The sequence below is a fragment of the Dendrobium catenatum genome, unplaced genomic scaffold (genome assembly GCF_001605985.2).
Source record: "Dendrobium catenatum unplaced genomic scaffold, ASM160598v2 fragScaff_scaffold_71, whole genome shotgun sequence".
Classification (NCBI taxonomy): Eukaryota; Viridiplantae; Streptophyta; class Magnoliopsida; order Asparagales; family Orchidaceae; genus Dendrobium; species Dendrobium catenatum.
This window is the reverse complement of record NW_021318533.1, coordinates 739,725-763,051: the sequence shown is the minus strand read 5'-3', so window position 1 is coordinate 763,051 and position 23,327 is coordinate 739,725. Positions and strand designations below refer to the sequence as shown.

The 23,327-nt window shown below is 32.1% G+C and overlaps 1 protein-coding gene across 1 annotated transcript; it reads right to left on the bottom strand.

Moving 5' to 3' along the window:
- Positions 1-12,169, bottom strand: LOC110097047 (phosphate transporter PHO1). Its single transcript, XM_020823259.2, has 12 exons — positions 11,834-12,169; positions 11,398-11,451; positions 11,073-11,304; positions 10,629-10,992; positions 10,355-10,403; positions 7,496-7,567; positions 6,281-6,410; positions 3,824-3,944; positions 3,708-3,729; positions 841-1,122; positions 542-678; positions 1-396 (listed from the first exon to the last, which is right to left on the bottom strand). The coding sequence occupies exons 1-12, from the start codon at positions 12,086-12,088 to the stop codon at positions 315-317; spliced, it is 1,800 nt and encodes a 599-aa protein (XP_020678918.1). The 5' UTR covers positions 12,089-12,169; the 3' UTR covers positions 1-314.
- Positions 12,170-23,327: the final 11,158 nt, after the last annotated feature.

The following is a 23,327-nucleotide window of genomic DNA, read 5'->3' as shown; positions in this document are numbered from 1 at the left end:
TTTTTTTTTTCCCTTTCTGGGCACGTTAAACCCTCTCTTTGTTCTCTTCACAAACTCCTTCCTATCGGCTGAGAACTGCATTATTTGACTTGACAAGGTAGTATGCTCTATGAGATGCTTCTGCTAGCTTCAAGTCAAACCATCTGGTATACCTTCGTCTTAAATTACCAAGCTTAGGGAGATTAAAAAGTAATTTGCTAATAAGTGGGACAACAAAGAAGCTAAAAAACAATTAATGCTGATGATGAATTAGTAACGGCATGTACTAATTAGCCACTTCGACAAATTGAAATTAAGGCGTCCATGGCATTGATCTATTCAATGTCTCGGAAGGGAAGTGGAACTGCCTTCACAGCTCTAAACTTGCCAACGTTGTTCAAGTGCTCGTTCTCCAACCTTCACTCATGAAAATAAGAACGTTGAATTAAATCAAGCTTAATTAAGAAAATCTAAGCTGCGTATATATATCATCATACTAGTAATTAAGTATTAATTAGCCATTAAAGAGAAAGGAAGATAAATATAAAGATAGATTAGATACCTGTAGAAGTTCCAGTGTCCCCGTCGAATAATCTCGAGAGAGGCGAGAGAGAAGTCGACAAGACGGTTCTCGACCGGCCCCAAATTTAACCTTAGCACTGCCTCTATCCACGCTAGTCGAAGCACGAAGTTCAAAGCCTGTAATGCATTCATCATGTTTCAGTATCTCAATTTTTTTTTTCTTTTTCTTTTGAGCTAAAATGTTTATTATCTTCAATAAAAAGAAGACAATTTGAATATATATATATATACACTCGTGAAGTTCTGATTGAAATATTGAAAATAGATGGATGATGTTACCATGGAAACGTAATAGATGGAGTTGTTTCTGAGAATAAGTTCATCCCTCAGAAATAGGTTTGTTGAGTAGAGGTTGAGAAGGCCCCAATCCTTAACGAAGTCCCAGTAGAGTTGGTAGAAAGTAGCAAATGTTGAGGTGATGACGACGAATGCAAGCCACATTGGAGTTGGATCGAATGCATATTTCCACCGAACAGCAGCGGCCAACATGGCTGAGATGTACTTGCCTGCGTTGGCCAGGTGGTTGGGGTCGTAGCCTTCCTCCATGTATCTCCTTGCACACTAATTATTAATTAGGACATATTTCTTTTAGTACAGTTCAAATTTAGGAGAAAGTTTTTAATTATAAGATCAATTACAAATTTTAAGTTTACATAAGCTATCTTTTAGTTTTTTAAATCTGATCAGGTTTTTAATGAGGTGCAATTTAGCTAAATTTTTTTCGGCAGTATTAGCCCACCATCTTTTTGTTAGGCTCTCTCCTTTGTATATATGATGCAAAGTATTTAATAAGTTCGGAAGGATAGTGAGTTATTCACTCAAAATGGCAAAGTATTTAAAAAAACTATAAATGAGTTAAATGAATATTGAGAAAAAAAAAACTATAAAGACTTTTATCTTGGATATATATTACAAATGTATAAAATATTATATTATTTTGAGTAAATGCTCTTGAAATAATTTCATATATATATGGACCCTGTGGGAAGTGAAAGTGACCACAACACATTCATAGGACTAATCTGGCGACTGAGCCTAGTGTATGAATGGTAAGATAGGTCACGAGAAGTAGTAGAAGAATTGATCTTCTGGAAGAAGATCAAAGTCCTGTAAGTAGTGATGTTAGTATCCGAGGCAAGGTATACCACATCACAAGGATAGCAACTCTAGGTAGTAAAGGGGACACACTTACTACCTGAGGTAATCATGTATAGAAGTGAAGTATCATCAAAAGGGTCACAGTGGTAACACCTACCCTGATAAAGTAGGACCATGTGGGGAACAAAAGCAACAAAATAACATTCATATGGTTACTCTAGCAGCTAAGAGTAGGGTACGAATATAGAAAGTAGGTGGGTAAAGAAACCAAGGAGCTGATCTTCCACTGGGAAAAATCAGAGCTCCTGAAGTTGTGGTGCTAACACCCGAGAATAGATGTACTACACCACAACTAAGAAAACCACTCTAGGTAGTAAGGGGACGTCCTCACTACTGAGGATAGTAATCATGAATAAAAATCAATGATTACTAGAAGGGTCACAATGGTAATACCACTGGCAGCTCAGAGTAGTGTATGAATGGGAGAGTAGGCTACCAAAAAGGGGGCAGCGAGGAATGATCTTTTCTCAAAAAAAACCCAAGCCCAGAAGGTAGTGATGTTGACATCTAAAATATAATGTACTACATCACTAGTAAAGAAAAAAGATATTTTGTATCATAGAGACTAATCAATCGACTAAGTGGGAACTCAACCTTGAAGAGATCAGCAAAGTGCTCTCAAGGTAGGAGAAAGAAATTTTGGAGAATTTGGACTCTTAGTGAGTTTTACCGGGTTCCTTCTGTGACAAGGGCAACCGATTTTGCTCTACTGAGAGCTTCCCTCTTTTTGTCACATATATATATATATATATATATATATATAATTTAATTCTTACATTGCTAATGGTGGCACTAAGTCAATAATGTCTTTTCTCTTTAAGTTGCATTGATGACGTCTTCTTTCACTTCTATATGAGTAGGCCCAAGTGTTCCCACTCACAGTACTAAAGCTCAATTCAGCTTTGACAAGTGGTTCATCTGCATGCTTGGTGATTCCCTTAAGTCATATTTATGCAGCCGATTAAATAAAGTTCAAGAGCATATCACACGCATATGTTTTTGCGATTGATTGGCTCCTGATTTCAATGAAATTAAGGGGTTACGGTTTAATTAAATTTTTTGTTCAATTGATGGGAAAATCATATCAAGATAGACGATTATATTGATATACATCAGATTTCTGCATTTCAATATGAAATAAGAGAATAAGTTGTCAAATAATATTTAAATTAAGCTTTCAAATTATTGAGATATTGCCTCTTCTACTAATTCTTGAATAGGGGAGAGATTTAATTCCGTAGTCCCCTTGTAATATTTGAGTTCCGGTGATGTCGTATGAAAATAAAGAACGTTAATCATCACTTCCGTCTGCTAATCTCAATAAATATCCCTTTATGTCAAATCTAACAACACGACCTAATGATTAGCAATCAAAGATATGTAAACCGAACAAGAAGCATTAAGATAAAATTGGATACGATCTCTAGGTTGCAATTAAGGTTTTCAATGTATTAAATTAAGATATACATATAAATGTCTAATTCCATGCAAGCAAGGCACACTTTCATTACTATTAGATGGTTGTGCCGTGCCATTAAACTTTGTTTAATTGTCTATGTATTCAATTATTAATAATGCGGATATATAAGTTTCTAATTATGACTTTCATTCAAGTATTACTATTCAAATCCATTTATTTATTAAAATATATAAATGGAAAATACACAAGTTCTTCTTTGCTATAAAAAAATTTCTTCTTCTACTCACTATGCCCAAAAAATATGTATGAAATCTGCTACTCGTCAAAATAAAGAATATAACCAATACCATTGCCAGCATAATATTCCAAAGTTTAATTAGTGGGAGTATAATTTATTAAATATAAAAGTTAGTGGGTTTCTTGAATTATTTTGATCATTTTATTGGACACTGCAAGATGCTATTAAATACTGATTGGACAATACAGCATGCTCTAAACTCTAAATAAATTCTGTAAAGTTGATTGTTTAACTTTACAGAAAATGACAACAAAGCAAGTAAAAGTTAACGGGCAAAGCACGCAACACATAACTAAGTATAAACCGAAGATAATATAAATTAAAAACAAAAGTTAATTAAAAAAATTATTTTGATATATGGGGATCGAATGGTATAATATATGTACCTGAAAACAGGGTAAACTGTTTCCATGTAACCTGGTTCGAATGTGGACGAGAAAATACCAGATATGTGCGCTAAGAAGGCGTACACAGTAAACAATGTCACAAAGCTACCTGTGAACAAACCTGCAACACATACGTAGAAGGAATGCAGTAAATGGGTAGATGTTTAGGCTGATATCATACCTTTTAATAAACCAATGATGTTGAACAAATATCAATTTTTAAAAAAATTGTTTCTCAGCAAAAATGTCTATATCGCGTCATTAATCATTATAGTCCAAAAATATATTTATATATTGCAATAAATGAGTGGGGGCGGTTACTATTTCAATAAGGTTCTGATTATGCACTGTACTCCATTAATTTATGTCAATATAACTTTTCAATTATATGCAGAACTATAGGTGCAGGCCAGGCCACGTGGCTCTCACTTCATTAACTTCAAATGACGTTTAGAAAATTTTAATTACTCATTACTTGTTATGTTGGACGTTAAGTTTGATTTTTTGAACTTCCCTCCATCTTAGAGATGATTCAAAATCAACTCCAATGATTATTCTTTTTAGCTTTAAAAATAGTCATAGCTAGCTTACGATAGCTCAAATGGAAGAAAAATAATATCAAATTAAGCAATAATAATTTGTAATGTCGAATCAATTTGTTTTAAGTCGAATCAACAAATAGCTCATCTTGATTGGTTGGTTGAGAACTTTGACTATTTATCGAGATGTATTGGATTCAACATTTGTGTATATAATGTATGCATGAGTTTACCTTAATGACTAAAATATCCAAAATAAATAATTTTATGTCGAGTCATTGGGATGCCAAATTCTATTTAAATTTGAGTCAGATTTAGCACAGCTTTTTGCATTTGATTAAAAACCAGTTGCTCTACAACGAATCAGATGTCAACTTTATTTTAGTTAGCACAAAGTTAGGGAAAATGGTTTGACTACATGCTACTTTCAATACATCATGATTTTCTCAACTTTAAATTCTTAAATTACCTGAAAAGATGCTATTTTGTTTTATTTTCTATTTTTTTATTTTTTTCCAAGTAATACGAACATATTCTATATATCTTTCTTGTTCCATGCTCATTAAGTTTGTGACGTTAGTTAACATAATATGATATTAATTAGAGGCTTGATTAAAGGTAATTGGGTTCTGGCCGGTTTGTGTGGTGAAATTATTTTGTGCGTACGTCGAACGTCGTCCAGAGACCAACTAGAATGAGCCACGTCAGTACCGCGACTCTGTACCGCTCAGTATAGCGCTCAATATTACTGACGTGGCTCATTCATGTTGGTCTCCAGATGTAAAGCTACGTTCGGCGTCCGCATAGAATAATTTCTCGTTTGTGTGGGGATAATATTGGCGTTAAGTTTGTCTTTTTTTTGTCAAGACTCCTATTCTATTATTTTTTTGTTAAATTTCTAAGACAAATATTTTATCCCTAAAGATCAAACCTGCTATACCATTCTGATTTGGTTGGGGCAACTTTCTTCTAAAGTAATTTTGTAGTACAAAATTTTTTTGGATTAGAAAGTTGCTAAGAAAATAGTAAAATAGTCATCACAAATAAAACATAAGTTTATTTTCTCTCTCTTCTTATGTTGAGCAAATTTATTGATAGTTTAAATAAAAGATTGTTAAACGTATTAGGATTTACCATGATGAATAAATCCAAATCTCAAATCCGAATAATTAGTACGCTCCTTTGTCCACATTATGATTTTGTTTGGGACAATTTTCTTATTGTTTTTTAAAATAATTTTTTAGTACAAGAAATTTTTAAATTAAAAAAATTTATACTAAAAAAATAATTTAAAAAACTGTCCTAAACGTTGTACAACCATCAATATCATTTTGTTTTTCCAAAAGTTAATGATGTTTTTTATCAGGAGAGAGGTCTATTATATATGTATAACTAGAATTTTTTTTTGGACATTTAGGTCAATTAAGACAGACTCACACGCACATCGCATACAAAAAACTCAAACTCAAAACATCTTAATTGATAGTCTAAACTCCCAACCAAAAAACAAAGATGAGTTGTATGTAATCTATTATTAATATTGTACACATGAGATGCATGAGCCTAAATATCTTGGATATCAATTACATTCTTATTCTTAGAATTTCATCATATTTGAAGATTTTTTTTTTTTATCAATGCCATTATTTCTAGCAATTAATCTATGTTTTACTAAAATAAAGCGAAAGTTCAAATTTTATATTGAAAAACAGTCCAGTTGACGTAACGTAAGATAAAGTAGAATAGCATCGTCCTTTATAAATAAATTTGCGTCAAGAATAATTATTTACTTTTTACATTTTTTACATCATTCGTGTCGTATTTTAGGACAATTAAGTTGGGGAAAAGAATAATATTTTTTCATTTTTTTGCATTGCGACAGAGAAGTTGTAGGTTATAGAAAATAAGCATCGTATACCTACGAAGAAGGTGATCATGTGGGATTCCTTGGGCTGATTCGGGCGGAGGAACTTCATTGCCTTTTTCTTGTCATTGCTGGCAAAGCACTTGATGAAAATAGTTTCCACCTCGTCCACCAACTTCACCACCTGAATTGTGATAATATATTTATATTCCTTAATTATGCGCACAATGTAATTAATTAAGTTTAAGTGGAGAAAAAGTTGTCAATCCCAGCACTAGCAACTTGCATATTAAAAAAATATATATATTGAACAATAAGCCATATTGATAAAGTAATGCGGCCAGCAGTAACTTGGACTGAAAAATTGTTTATTTTATCATAGTTATTAAAAAATGACCCAAAACTTCTTTTATATTATAATCGTGTTGTACAAAAAATTTCATGAAGTCAGAGCTGCAGTTCAGTTCTCATCTCTTGAAAAAACTTTGCAGGTGTTACTGCAAAATTATTTGTTTATTTTTGTCTTATGTGTGTATCAATATACTAAATAAATTATAGTAGTTTTGAAAGAAAAATATTTCACAGAATTGACATTAACACTAATAAGATAGAAAATTTTGATAGATAACTATTGCGGTAGATATTTAATTCTTAATGCATGATACGTTCTTTCATTGTTAGATATTACATACCCTCGAATGATGGTAGGTCATCCATTTGAGTTTTATAATGTAACAAATTATAACATATATTTTCATCATATGTTCTACGCTAATTCAAAAAAAAATTGTGCTCGACATATTCTTATTATGATAAAAATTTAAAACTTTGATTTGGTAATATTAATTATTCTCATGGTATTTTTCTGAACACTTATAGCACATTAAATAATATATAATAGAAGGCGAAAACGACAAAATTTTTTGTTCTAACTCCATAGCATTGACCTGTACAATTATGCTTAAATGTGGGTATTGATCTTCATGACTCTTGTGATGATGAAAACTTTTATTAACATGTTTATCATTTTCATTGCTAGAATAATAATTATTTTCTAAGTCATTCAACTTTTAACTTTAGTTGTTAAATTACTTATTGGCTGACGCTAAACATTCTAGTACGAAGGTGATTCGCTGGGTAAAAACGTGCAAGCAGAGAAGCTGTAAATAAATTTTTAAACTTCGGAGAAGAGAAAGAGAGGAGAAATGAGAACGGCTAAGGCACCGCAACAAAAAAAGATGCAAAATAGAAGAGATACCCTGCACTTACCTTGTCTGAGTTTACAAAGTGCGATCGCTTCACCTTCTTTAAGTAGCCGCTCGATGCCTGCTTTTTCGATACCTGCATTCTATACATGCATCAGAATATACTATCGTATCAATTTTCTATCAAATCTTGTTTATTTCTTCAGTCAATATTCTAAAGGCTTTTAAATTTAATTATCTCAAAATAACTCCATGTCATTAGGATAAATTGCACTTATGCAAATTAAAAAAATAAAAAAAAACCAAAACAAAAATGATTGGGATGTATTTGCAGACAATAAAATTAACACTTGCTCTCAATATGGAGAAATTATTATGTGCGGAGTCAAGACATAATTTTATGTTCGGATTATGAGTGAATACAGTGTCTGCACTCACATGTTCAGATATAACTCGACGTTCGTGCTCGACGTCCGTGGTCCGCATGCATTAATTTCTTTACTGTAGGATGGTTTTTTTTGGCAATGTCATGCCAATTTGAAGAAATTAATTTATGCTCCATGGAAATTTTTTTTCTTTGCAACAATAAAATAAATCGTTTTAAAATATTTCATATTTCATAAATGCAAAAATCTTGGACAATTATCTTCTAGTACTTCAGAATTTTTTTTTACGATGTATATATTCAATTTAAAAATAGGTTAAAATTAGATTAATCATATAAGCATGATGAGAAATATTTTTTTTTTAGGTGCATGATTAGAAATATTGTCTGCCATGTATTAGAAGTGAAAATACAATAAAAGTTTCAAAAAGACAGGAAATTGTACCTGTAATTTAAACGAACGTGTCAAACTTTCACGATAATTAAGCTTATTTCATTGTTTTAATTTAGAAAATATGTTTTCAAAAAACTTTGTATTTTCTATATTTCTGCATGCAGTTAAAAAAATATCATTAATAAATAATAATTAAATTTTGCACTCATGATAAAAAAATTTCTTTGATAGTTTTTTTAACTACAATCATTCAAGTAAAAAATGCGTACTGGTTGGGTCGAGTCACCAACCTCCGTAATATATATATATATAATATTGGGCAAATTTTTTTTTAAATTTCTTGGAAAATATTAATTTTGTGCACTCTTACGCAGTATATTTTTAATTACTTCTTGTTTAACGATCGCCGGAGGTCCGGGGGACCAGCCGGGGTGCCTGAGCACGCACTACTTGTTTGCAGAGATATCTTTACCGAAGTATGTTGCTTTCATTCGGTTAAGAATGGAAATAGCATGTCATGACTGTCATGTGACGAACTGTTAGCTGGTTGTCATCATGATCTGAACAGCGTAGCTTCTGTATTTTTTCTACAACTGTTATAATATGACCGTTGAATCCTTGATACGCTCAATTTGTAATTAATTAATTCATTTGGTACAAGCTAGGCACTGGCTAATTGTCTGGATATTAATGTATAAATTATTTGATCAAACAAATTCGACAATATCGACTCACGATGCAGAAGCACATAATCGCTGAATAAATCTTTGATGATTACTTGATTTATTCGTTTACATGGGAAATTTTCTGCTTTTCATTGGAATTTAAGTACGTTCTTAGTACAATTTAAATTTATGATAGGCTTATTGAATGCGAATAATCTACCAAAATATGTCTGGCTTAAAGAGAATATAAAGTTTTGACAGGAATTTTCTGACTGATGAATTATGTTCTGTGGAACATATGTCATGCTCCCCGTTTTCATCTCATCTTATTTGAAAAGATTTGAATACAGGAATAAGATCTTCATATATAGCCCAGCATTAGGCTACTATCAAAGAGCTTTGTTTAGGAAAACAATATAATAATAATTAGGTTTTTTTTATCAATTCCAAATTATACGATTGAATACTTAGGATGAAATTTAGAGTAAAAATAAAACAGATTACAAGCTTTATTATTTTCCCTTTTTCTATAAATTTCTTTAGCGTGACAAACTAGCAAATATTTTTTAACTTGCCTGACAGAGCGAACTTCATCCACTTTTACCTTTGTTACCTTTTCAATATTATCAAATTCTTCCTTGATTTAAAGTTGATGAGATAAAATACTTTTTCTTTATTACAGGACAATTTTAGACATGCCTGTAATTATCGTAATCCTAATTTTAATTTAAAACCATTAAATAGCTAAATTTTTAAATATTCCATACCCAATTTATTATTGTGTCTAATGATAGAGATATAGAAAGATATACGAGGAAGAGTGTGGGATAGAGATTCTCATTTTTTTCCTCTTTATCTACCTTTCTTTAATGTTTTTTAATATCTTTTATTCCGGGTAATTACGCCTATTATTTTTTATGCTATATTTTATTGCCAACATATCTATTTATTTAGTTCTTTTTTAGAAAATTTCTATCTAAATTAACTATAATCAGTCTTTCAGTTGGTTCGGGTTTATATCCCATCCTAAAAAATAAAAATTATGGGACTTTAGTGTGTAAATATTGTAACATCCTTAAAAAAAAAAAAAAAAAAAAAAAAAGAAAGATAACACCTGTTGCATGACTTTGCATATCAAATTATACGTTATTTCTTAAAAAGGAAGAACTTCAGCTTCACGAAAATTTTTCCAAAAAATGTATGTAAGAGTTCCTAAGACATATAAATAGTTATTTAGATAACAAATATTTTATTAAAACTATAAAATAATTAAATTTAAATTAGAAAATAATAAATTTATGTGGTCCTCTAAAAAAACCGCATAAAAATATCAAGTCTCGTATTATTTTAAGTAAAAATCTCATGTTTTTAATATTTATTTAAAATTTTCTAATTTTATTTTCATTTATTTTATAATTACATATATTATGATGAAATATAGTTGCTGCACATGTCCTGGAAAGACTCACAATTATTTACCTTGTCGTACTTCTTCAATATCTTGGTGAAGGCAATCATATTTAGTGAACTGAAAAAAAAAAAACCATAAATAAGTAGCCCGTTATCATATTATTAAAAAAATTAAACAAAATTAAATTCATGATTACTGTGGTCGTCGGACTGACGTTTATACTAATAACAGCCACGTCGTTTGGTGCGATTGACCAAAAGGATCATCATACCCACGTGAAAACAACTAACAAAATAAGTAAGAAACCTGCAGGAGCAACAAAAGTGGTTACAGGCAACATACCTGTAGTTCTTTAGCAGTCCAAGGCCTCGATACAGCTCAATGAAAGCGCCGCGGATCATCTTCTCCGCGCACTGTATCTTCTTCCGGCTGATGTAATCGCCGCCGCATTCACCTTCCTTTCTGGCTCCATTGACGAGATCCTCCCACACCATTGAGGTAATGGCTGAAATGGTCTTCCCGGGAGTCGTTGCCGGGATGTCAATCCTCATCGTCGCAGCCTTTGGCTTTGCGCCCTTCTTTGCCTTCGACCTAGCTGACCCTACGAAGCTGATGCCGTTTTTCTCCAGAGCCGAGATCACCTCTTCTGAGATCGCAGGTGACGTCGAGCTATCCGATACCGGCACATCCGTTTCGCTTGTTCGATCTGCGGCGACAATGAGTTTAATGTCAGTGCTAATTGATCAAAGGAGAAAACGGGAAACAGGGCCTGATCATAGTTACTACCGGATATGGGTGACGAGTTGAATCGATCAAGAAAGGCGCCCTTACTGGGAGATGAGCAACGCCGATGTTGACGGCGACGGAAATGCTCGTCGAGGATTTTCTTTAAATCAAGGAGGATCTGTAGCTGTTTGTTTAGGGCTTCCCCGCGCTCGCAGAACTCTCTTTCCTTTGTCTCGTAGAATTTGTTCACTTTTTCAAGTTCCTTTTCCAGTTTATTGAAAAAACTCTTTTCCTTTTGTTTATACACGAATTTGATTTTCAAATTAGGGAATAGATTAAAATTATTCAATAGCTAAGGAACGATAGAAATTTAGCAATTAGTTACCTCAACCTCAGTGGATTGAACGGGTTCCACTTCCTCTGCGCTATCGTCGTCGCACTGAACGAAATAAGATATAATTATTAAGGGAAAGACAAATTGTACGGTCACGTGTGATACGGTTGAGAGTGAAATGGCCCCCAAAAAAAAAATGGAGAAAAGGTGAGGGGAAAAGAAGAATAAACAGAGCCAGATATTTCTCTATTTCCTATTATTCATTGTAAGGAAAACTAGAAAACGGACAAAAATCCTCAGATCACCACAGATCAAGTTGGCGAAACAATTCCGTGGAATTCATCGCTTCTCGAACACCATTTTCTCGCCGACCTCGCTCCCATTCTGAGATTGGCATGTTTCTTTTAACCGAGAACACCCGATTTGGAAGAATCTCGCAGCAAAATTGAGAGGGAAAATGAATGAGGAATGGCAGATTCGTATATACCGTAATAGATAAATCGCGATGGTCGCGTTTAGATGTCGAGGTGAAACCGGCAGCAAGAGCGCGAAAACCGTCGAAGATGGAAATTCCGAAGCTGGGTATTTCTTCGTCCCCGGCTGCGGCAGCATCGGGATCCAACCTTTGATGGAGGGAAATCTTAATCTTCTTGACCTGCTTCTTGAGCTGACGGTAGTTGACGAATGCGTCTTTCCACTCTGGAATAAGCTGAGCTTCCAACTCTCTCGAGAACTTCACCATTTTCCCCTTCTTCTACTACAAATATTTGCAAGAGAACAGTAGAGGAGGAGAGCAATGAGTGAGAGAAAACCAAATGTTGCTTTTGTGAAAGCTGGAGGTGAATTGGTTCAAGAGGTTGAGTGTTTTATAGAGTTAAGAGAGGCTGGAAGGATGCTGAGGGAGTAATGCATTAATCACTGGATTTTAAAACATAATTTTTGTTTGTATTAATTGCATAAAGTGTTGACATCATTTTTTTTATATTATTTAAATAATAATAAGATAGTATAATTTAAATAAATAAAATATTATTTCGAAAAGCTAATTATTAGAAATGAGATATATTATCACATATTATCACATAAATAAGTTGATGTAATCTGATGTTCACATGCAATATAAGGATTAAACTTTTTGAACTAGATTGTAAAAAAAAAAAATATTATTTAAATTAAATTAAAAATATAAAATTTATTTTTGATATGCTAAAATAATAAAATGAGATATTTATCAAAATCTTTAAATAATATAAATTTATAATATATAAAATATGTTTATTTTATTTTTGAAGGTTAAAATTCATATAAATTTGAATGCGTTTTGAAATATGTAAATTTTTTTAATAATATTTTTTAAGTTTATAATTTATCATATAAAATAAGTTTTATAAAGTGAAAAAAATACACCTTAGGAAATACAACTCTTAAACTTGTAATTTTTTGTTAGAAGACATACTTTTATCCCTCTTTAGCTTCTTTTCTGTTAGAAGGTTTTGCTTCTCACTGCTTTTCACTTGATACCTTTTTTTTTTTTTTTTTTTATTTTTGTTTCTTCTCACTTGTTACTTGAATCTTAAGATTCTTTCAATTAATATGGAACAAAGAAGTTGAATTCATGATAATGAGAATAACATTTAAAATAAAATAACAATATTATTAACAATCAGAGATATTTTTATAGCTTCAATAATATTTGCATTAAATATATGATAGAAATAATACAATATGTGATATATTAAAGTGTGGGAAATCTAATTAATTCATAATAGTACTAATATATTGTTCAACTATAACTATATATATTTTTATTTAATTACTATGCAATATAGAAACTGAATCTATCATAATAATAAAAAAAGCTAGTACTAATATATTGTTCAACTATAACAACATAAATTTATATTTAATTATTATGTCAATAAGTATATATATATTTTTATTTTTATTTTTTTTTTGGTGTAAATCTTCGGAGGAGCCTACGCAGTAATTCAAAAAAGGATTTAAGGTCCTTAAAAGAAACCCCAAGCTCACTAATGCTCACAGGAGCTACAAAATAGAACAAAATAAAACCAAAGAGTTGGTGATTCATTATACTAAGATTTATAAAAATACCTACTGATATTCTAGGGCTGCAAGTAGACATCACCCAAAAAAGGAAGAACTAGAAAAGAGCAATCAGCACATTCTTCCTGCAAAAAAAATAGGCAAACCTCCAATTACCAAAAAATCTTGAGACCGCGATCTCCTTGCAAAAAATGTAGAGCCAATTATCCAGCCTCCAAATCTGCACAATTAAGACACTCCAACACAAAAGGGTAATGTGACAAAGAGGATGAAACCAGTAAAGACAAAGGTAAAAGTTCAAATAGTTGTTATTAAAAAAGAGAGATAAGGTGTTAAGCCCAATGTCAGCCAAACTACCAGTTTCAATGAGAGCAAATATAGCAACCACGGCCAGAGTAATGAGTAGCAAGGTACCATAAATATCACCAATAAAATACACTATAAGAACCGTGTAAAGAGCACCAGACTTCCCAGAATTGATCCTGTCACAATTCTCTGCATATCTCGCAGCAATACAACCTCCAAACAGCCAAAAATTAGGGCAATAGAAAATAACAATTAAAGAAGGACCTGGGACCCCAAGACAAATCGACAACAACCACCCACCAAAAGTATGTCAGAATAAACAGAAAACATATCCAACCACCTCGCAGACAACCCAAAAAATCAATTCTCCTGAAACAAACCGAGAATATATAACAACTCCAGATAACAACACCCAGCACAATAGAAACACACATTAATCAGAGAACTTACAAAAGCATTATGCATTATTACGAATGTCAGAATAACAGAAAATATATCCAACCACATAGCAGCTAACACAAAAACTAATCCACCTAAAGCAAACTGATGATATTTAACAACTTCATATAACAGCTACCAGCACAACCATACCATAAGCACATACACACATTAACTAGAGAGCTGACAACTAGAGGTGTCCGATGCATCAAAAATAGAACCAGAAACAAGGCGGAAGAACACAAAAGAATGATCAATCAAGCATTATGAATATAAGGAAGCTCGCATTTGTTTAGGTTAACCATACCTCTTTACAAAGTAGGAAGATTAGAAACATCAAATTCTTATAAAACATCAATGTGACATCCAAATTTTGCCAACCAATCCGCACAAGAATTACTTTCACAGAAAATATGAGAAATAGTGTAGTTAAGAGAGAGAGAGAGAGAGAGAGAGAGAGAGAGAGAGAGAGAGAGCTTGATTTTTCTAATAATATAGAAATCATGAGGATTCCCAGTCACCTCTTTTTGAATGATATGAATTAAAAGTTTAGCATCAACCTTAATTGCCACATGCTCTATGCCCAATCTATAACAGATATTCAACCCGTGAGATAAACCTATAAGCTCAGCAGTAGTGACAATACATAAATTAAGTGGACCAGAAGAGGTAGCAATAACCCCACCATTATGATTAAGAATGATACCACCAATGCTCATAAAAATAGTACCAATTGACCCATCTGAATTCAGTTTAACATAAGGGGAGGATGGTTTGCACCATGTCACAATACGATCAATTTTTTCCACCGACCCACCATCAATAGGAATGCCAAGTTTTTTTTTTGAAGAAATGCAAATTGCATTAAAAGAAGAAAACCTAATACAATCTAGAAAGCAAAAGCAAACCCTTTAAAACTATCATAATAGGAATGCCAAGTTGAAAAGCTAAATGATGACAATTTTTAAAGTTTTTAATAGAAATAAGATTGATAGACTGAAAGTGCAAAAATTTATTTCTAATATTGGTAATAATTTGGTTAGCATCCATCTTAATCTCATTATGCTTAGAGTCATTCATAGCCTTCCAAACATACCACATAATCAGAATCAACATTAAATTGTAGATGTGATATTTAGTGCTACTGAACCAATATTTAAGAATGGATGCAACATCGCAATTAGCATTCATAATACCTTTGTCAACCAAATTAAAAAAATGGCACCAAACCTTTTGGGCAATCACCCCATTAAAAAAAAAAACATGATTTACACTCTCAATATTAAAGCAACATTAACACTTAGAAGGAAAAGTAAACCCTAATCTCCAAAGTAAATTATCGACCGAAAGGTAACCTTTAAGATACACCTAAACCAAAATAGAATAAGATAAATGAATATTGTTATGCTAACTATAAGCAAATATTTGAGAGACATCCCCTTTAATTCTAAGAGCATCCCAAACTTCTTCAAATTGAAATTACCAGAAGAAGATAAATTAAAAAGAATTTTATCCTTGCATTGTAATTGTAATGGAACATGCAAAATTTTATCAATCATATCATCCAGGATAACCTCCAACAATTTACTAACATTCCATGCACCTTTTTGAATAAAAGTGTGAACCTTAGTATTATTATTAGTATGGGTGTTAAGATAGCTAACAATAGAAAAAGTACCCAACCAATTATCTTGCCAGAAAGAAATATCACCTTTCCTAAGCCCCATTGAATAAATTACTTAGCCTCCCAATTGATGTTGCAAAGCCTTCTCCAAACAAAAGAGTCAGAAGATTTATAGTTGAAAACCAGATGATGAAGATCTTTGCAATATTTAACATTAATATACCGAGCCCACAAGCTATTTTTAACTATAAAAGAAAACTATAATTTATGAGAGAAAGCATGAACATTATCTAAAATATTCTTGCAACCTAAAGCCCCCTCATTGAAAACCCCACAAACATTATTTCAAGAAGCCCAATTAATACAAGAATGATTGTTTTTCGATCCCCAAAAAAAATTATTGAGCATTCTCTCCATTCTTAGAAAAGTAGTGGAGGAAGGTTGCAAAGTGTGGAAAATAAAAATAGGAATCGAGTTTAAAACACCTTTAATCATAACCAACCTACCACCAAAAGAAAGAAAATTAGATGACTAGTTTAAGAGTTTTCTTTGAAACATCATAAAAATATTATCAAACAGAGTATTTCTTTTTCTCCCCTTAAAAAGAGGGGTACCTAAATATTTAATAGGAATGACATTATATATATATATATATATATATAGGATAATGCCATAGTGAGCTTATGTGTTAATATAAAAAATGGGAGTATAATGTCCTCAATGGGGATCGAAAAATCAATAAATCCTTAAAGAGCTACAAGACAAAAAAAACATATGGAGTCTAAAATTGCATATTAGTTATAAAGAAGAAAAGGACAACAAGAAGCATACCCAAAAAAAGCCAAAATGATAAACATCTAAGAATAAATCAATTGTGGACCAACGATGCGATCGAATATGCAAAAAAAAAAAAAAAAAAAAAAAAAAAAAAAAAAAAAACATCAATTAAAAAAAAGCAAGAAATCAAAACTAATGATAAAGAAATCCATCATGTACATAACAGATGGATCCACATGCAAATTGGAGCACACACAGTCAACATAAGGACACCCAAAATAAAGTAGTTCACCTAAAATGAAAACAACAAATAACAAAAAGAATACCCAACAAACCAGGAGTAAAAGAAGGCTAAAGGAAAAAATATACTCAACCCAAAAGAAAGGAAGAAACTAAAAAATGATCAAATAACAAAACCTCCGACAAAGAGGCGACTTACCACGAATGACACCAAAACATAGACGTCAACCAATGGAAACTCCAACACCTAAAACAACCAAAACTAACTAGAATATAGAAGCCAACAAGTAGAAACCATCAACACCCATAACGACCAAATAATAAAAGACAACACCATAACAACATGCCCCCATAAAAGCACATGCCCCCTTAAAAGCACTACAACTAACCAGTAGAACAAAATCAAATAACCCAAAAATGCCAACCACTGAATCCTCACCAGCTCCAAAGAAACTAGCACCACCAAACTGAACAACCAAAAAAAAAAAACCATCCAACTAATCCACACAAAACCAAACTATACAAGAGGGGCAAAAAGAGAGCAAAACGATGAAACACGAAGCAGAGAAACCTAAAAAAAATAATCTATTCCTCATATAGGGGTAACCAATTCTATCCATCCTTACCATTCCCTTAAATCTAATATAGATTATTCAAGCTAGAGTAATGCAAAGTATTAGGAATAGAAGTGCCTTTTTTGGCAAGCTAGTTAGGAAATAATTAAATTGCATTTACTCTATATATGAGAGATCTTATAATGACATAACTCCAGCATATTCTTATTTTTTCTGAATTAAGACAAGAGGGATATATTCTTACAAGATCTCTTAATAATAAGAGAGATGAGCATTTTAGAATCCAATTCAATTTATATATTCCTCTACTGATTATCAATACAAATAAGAAGAGCTTGGTATAAAGCTTGCATTTCAACCCTAATAACGTTGTATATGGGAATCCAAGAAGAAAAAAAAAAGAATAAAAATACCTTAGTTATCCTAAATAACACCACATAACCCAACAACTAACATATTCACCTATCCATCCATATTAACTTTAATTTAATTAATAACAAGCTTGCACCAATGAAAGATATAGAGTTTGATAATATCATTATTGCAGGCCACCTTTATGTTAAAGAAAGTAGACCAAGAATCTTTTACCATAAGGTGCTTAGAATTCAGGAGGTTCAAAGTAAGAAGTGTTGATACTTGATCAATATGAATTAGGTTGTTAAACCAAAGCTTATGTCCTAGCGGCTAACCAAGAGAAGGGGGGGGGGTGGTGAATTGGTAATTAAAAAAATTTACCCCTCTCCAAAATTTAGAACTGAGAAAATTAACTTTAGTGAATTTTATAGAAAACATTTTTCAACCACAAGTTAGAAACAATAAAACAAAAATAAAAAGCAGCGGAAAAATAAAAGACACGAGATTTATAGTGGTTCGGTCAAACACGACCTACATCCACTCCCGGAGGCACCCTCCAAGTATTGCACTAAAACCACTAGTGACTCTCCTTTTGCGCCCACAGCAAGGCGGAGAAGCCTTTACAAAATTCTCTTCCACCATTACCCGGTACGACAGAGAACCGTCATCCTTTTACACTCTTAGCAGTGTTGGCAGAGAACCGTTCATCCTTTCACACTCTCCATGTGTAGGTAGAGAATCCTTTATCCTTTCACACTTTCCTAGTGTGGGCAGAGAACCCTTCAGCTGTTCACACTGTCCAAGTGTGGGCAGAGAACCCTTCAACTGTTCACACTCTCCAAGTGTTGGCAGAGAACCAGATCTCCTTGATAGATTTTATTCACAAGAAATCTAGAAGGAAGAGAGAAAAGAGTGAAGTAATAAAAAAAACCAAAAGTAGAGACTCTTACCTTTGAGTACCAAGTGAAACCTTCATGCTCCAGTAGTAAGAATTCTCCTTCAAACACTCTCTCATATTCTCTCCTTGACTCTCCTTCAAATTGGAATGAAGATCAGTAGTCAAAAAGATCAAGTGGCAGTTTATATTGGACTTTATATAGGAAAGACAAAAAAAATTGTCCAAAAACTGCTAAAATTCAAGTCTGTGAGCAGTGGATCGTCCCGTACGATCGTGGATCGTCCCAGACGATGTTACTTAATTCATATGGAAATGAACATAATGTATATTGGTACGAACTGACTTCGTACACGATAATCGTCTCATACGAATAAGGTTCATCTGGTAAAAACGGTTATACCATATGTTAGTTCCGAAATCTGCAAGAAGTCACCAAATTTTCAAGAGTCAGTTCGCTTCGTCCTGGGACGAATATGAGTTTGCCAGGACAAAATTTTTACGGAGGACATTTCATCCTGGGATGAATTAGAGTTCATTTGGACAAAAATTTTTCAGAGAGCATTTCGTCATGGCACGAATATGGATTTTGTCTGAATGAAAATTTTCTAGAGGACATTTCATTATGGGACGAATTGGAGTTCATCTTGATGAAAATTTTCCAGAGAGCAATTCGTCCTAGAATGAATATGAATTTCATCTGAACAAAAATTTTATAGAGCCCATTTCGTACTGGGACAAATAGGAAATTTATCCTGGACAATCAGGACTTAGAAAAATTTTCTTCGCTTCATGTTCGTTCCATTGCTCTTCCGAGGAGATAACTGACTTGATCGTCCCGTACTAACTGTGTTCATCCCGTATGATCAGTATATTTTTTTTTAAATCTCTTTAAGTGTGCATGTGTTTACACAATTACAATCACTCCCTCTCAAACTCAATGCAAAGAAAAATACAAGCTTCAATTTATAAACTATCTTATGCTGAATTTGATTTGAAGTCGTCATTGGTCTGGAGTTCTAATTTCCTGAAATGTTAGTCCACACAAGAGCAAAAATAAATCTTCCAAAAAGTGTTAGGAGATAACAAAACTTAAAACAATAATATTTGGAATCATCAAAACTATATAAGTTGCAAGAATGTAAAACATGCAAATAGCAACTCTCTTAACAATCTCCCCCTTTTTGATGATGACAAAAAAATTATAATTTATATAATTTTCAAATTTTATGAATCTCCTAAACTCCTCCTAAATTGATGAACATTTGAAAATAAGGAGGCTTTGCACAATAGTTTTATCTCTCCCTTTTTTTAATTTTAAAATGCAACAAAAATAATACTACGAAATAGAAATACAATACGAACAAGGATACAAAAAAATAATATTTTTTCTCCTTTTTTGACAACAGTAAAAAGAGAAGAAAAAAAGACAAAAAATATAAGCAGTCATATGATAATCCTTTGATAATTGATCCTTAAAAGTGATTGAAATAAATTTTGCAAATAAAATTAAAACATTAAGCAAATTATAGCAATTCATAGAATTTAAGAAGAGATATAACATTGATAATAAAAAGTATATATAAAAAACATGAGTAGATTTAGAACTAAGATAGAGAAAATCATTGCAAAAAGGATGAATAAAAAATTTGTATATTTCAAATTTCAATATGGAATAAAAATATAACAAAAATTAATTTGAATTAAGAGATTAAAAGATTTTGGAAAGAATTAACTACCACATAGGGTGCTTTGTGCATCTTTTTCAAATTTGTGGCACATTTTTGTGCATCTTTCACTTGTGGGCTTATTTTGTGCCTCTTTTTCAAATTACAAACCTTTGCGCATTCCTTTTAATTTTTTGTACATTTTTCAAGAGTAATCGTATTCTTTCCAAAATTAATAATAAAAATTTTCAAAATTTTCTAAGTGCATAAATATTTATTGATAAGTGAAATACAAAATAAGAAAACATCACAATTATAATAATCATATTAGACATTAATGTAGTCTAAATAAGAGACATGAAATTGACAATCTTAATCAAATCAAGTTATAAGCAAAACTTAAATTTAGAAAAATTAAATTTTCTAATGAATTTAATTTTAACTTTCATTTTAAAGTATAACACTCTTAAGATAAAAAGTTATAACGATTTTCATATGGGCTAACACACATTTTAAAAATAAGATTAAATTCAAAATAGGATAACTTATATTGATATCAAAATAAAGGATATTACAATCTCAACAAATTATATCAATACGACATAAGATTCAAAAATAAAAACATCTAATGAAAAGAAAATACATCACATTTTCCTAAATCACAAAACTAACACATCAACTAAAGAAAACACATAATCAAGTACATGAAATCATTCTGATGGACCCTGATTTGGAGGAGGTGCAGTACCGAAGAAGTTGAAATAGCTACTCATCATAAGCATATTGGAATTTATATCGTTTATCTATTCTTGCATAAATCCCATATGTTGAGTGTACTATATATCCTGCTGTTGCATATAAGCTTCAATTTGATCAAACCTTTGATCAAAGTGAGTCTCTAAATAGTCAAATCTTTGAACTAAATCCTGATAATTTGGTTCATTAGTAGGTGCAGGTGCAGCTTCATGTTCTTCCTCAGTATAACTAATGACATGTGTTTTACTTGGTTTATCTTTATTGAAGATTGCTCTAAATGATCCGTCATTATAGTAGAGCGGTTCTTCAAAATCTTGATCAGGATGAACCAAATTGTATTTCTTTTCCAGAATATAGGCAACTAGATGTCCTAAGGCAATGTTCTTCTTTCTTTTATATTTGATATGACCAATTTCAGAGAGTCCATAAAGATAGTAAAGGATTAGTTGGGCTTCATCTATAGGTTGTTTAGTCATAATCAAGTAGATTACCATAGAAAGAAGAGGAGTAATGTTGATTCTATCACCAGCTTTAGAAATTATAGAAGTTCTAAGAACATGTTGGATGATACGAGCATTACGAATGAGACTGGATACTTTAGGCATATGCTCATTAAAAATGATTCCTCTAATCATTGAATTAATTTCAGACCATTCAAATTCAAAAGTGGTGGTCAAGGTATGTGCTCTAGTTTTCTTAGTTCTTAAGTTTAAAAAAGATTCCTAGGCCAGCCTTGGTGATTTCAACTTTTTTCTTAAAGACATAATAATGAATTACAGAATGGTCGGAGTTGAAAGACATGTTGGCCAGGAAATAGTGAAAGGTTTCTTTGTTGTAGAGATAAACTAGTGTGAGGATGAAACCAAACTGAGTTAAAGCAAACAAGTTCATTACCTGAAAGGTCAGTTGATCCTGGATAAGAATTCTAGAGGGGGTGACCTTAGCGGACACGAATCTGGGAAAAGACTCTTCATTGGCTTTAGAAACAAAGTTTTCGGAAGAGTTTTTAGGTGGTCCCTTGGCTAGAGTCTTTTGTCGCTTGCTTGAACTTGCCATTGAAAAGGATCTAAAGGATGAAAGGTTTTGAAAGTTATGTGTGAGTGATGACTATTGAGTTCAAAAGCCCACCAATTTATTGAAAAATGGCTGTTCGTATAGATGAAATTTATGTTTGTCACGTATGAAAAAAATTTCGTATGGATGAATGAATGAGTCCAAAATAAAATGGCTTTTCATAATCATGCAACTTACAAAGCATCCTTTCGTACAGACTTTTGACCAAAACGATCATACAGACGAACACGTGTTTGTCCTGGACGATCAGAACTTATGATCATTTTAATGGCAGTTGAAATCGTCCCCTACATCGAACCGACATGTGTTCGTCCGGATGAACCAATGGTTCGTACGTACAAAATATATCATTAAAGAATACCTTATCCGTTTAACTGTCATTTAATCTTCCCGTTGTTTGAACAATTTCATCCTGGACGATCGTGACGATCGTACAGAAGAAGTGAAAATTAAAAACTAAAAAAAACTACATGCAAACGATTTAAAATCTGACAGTTTGACACACTACACAATTCATCCCGTACGAAAATATTTAATCCTGGATGATTGTCACTTAAAATTTTTAAAACATGTACTTAATAAAAAACTAAAACACAACAAAAATGCATAAAATCACAAAAACAAAAACTAGATTACATACAATCACAAACACAAGATAAACAAAATCATAAAAAACACACAAATATGTTAACTAGAAAATACATATCAATGTTGCAGAAAATATTTTTAATTAAGCATTCAAATCAATTACTACAAGCCTTGTTCTTAATGCACTGAAAATATCAAAGACTAAAGGTTTTGTAAAAATGTCTGACTTTAAAGTACAGGTGTGAGCTATGTGTCCAATCAATCCATAATTATTACATTTGACTTTTGGAAAAGGATTCCTAAGTCTACTACTATTCATTTGTCTATTTAGGGATTGCATAAATTTAGGATACAAAATACTATGATGACTTTCAAACAAATTCAGCATAAGATAGTTTGTAAATTGAAAGCTTGTATTTTGCATTGAGTTTGAGAGGGAGTGATTATAATTGTGTAAAACACACACACTTAAGGAGATCTTAAAAAAAAGTATATTGATCATACGGGACAAACACAGTTCATACGGGACGATCAAGTCAATTATCTCCTCGAAGAAGCAATGGAACGAATAGGAAGCGAAGAAAATTTTTCTAAGTCCTAATCATCCAGGACAAATTTCCTAT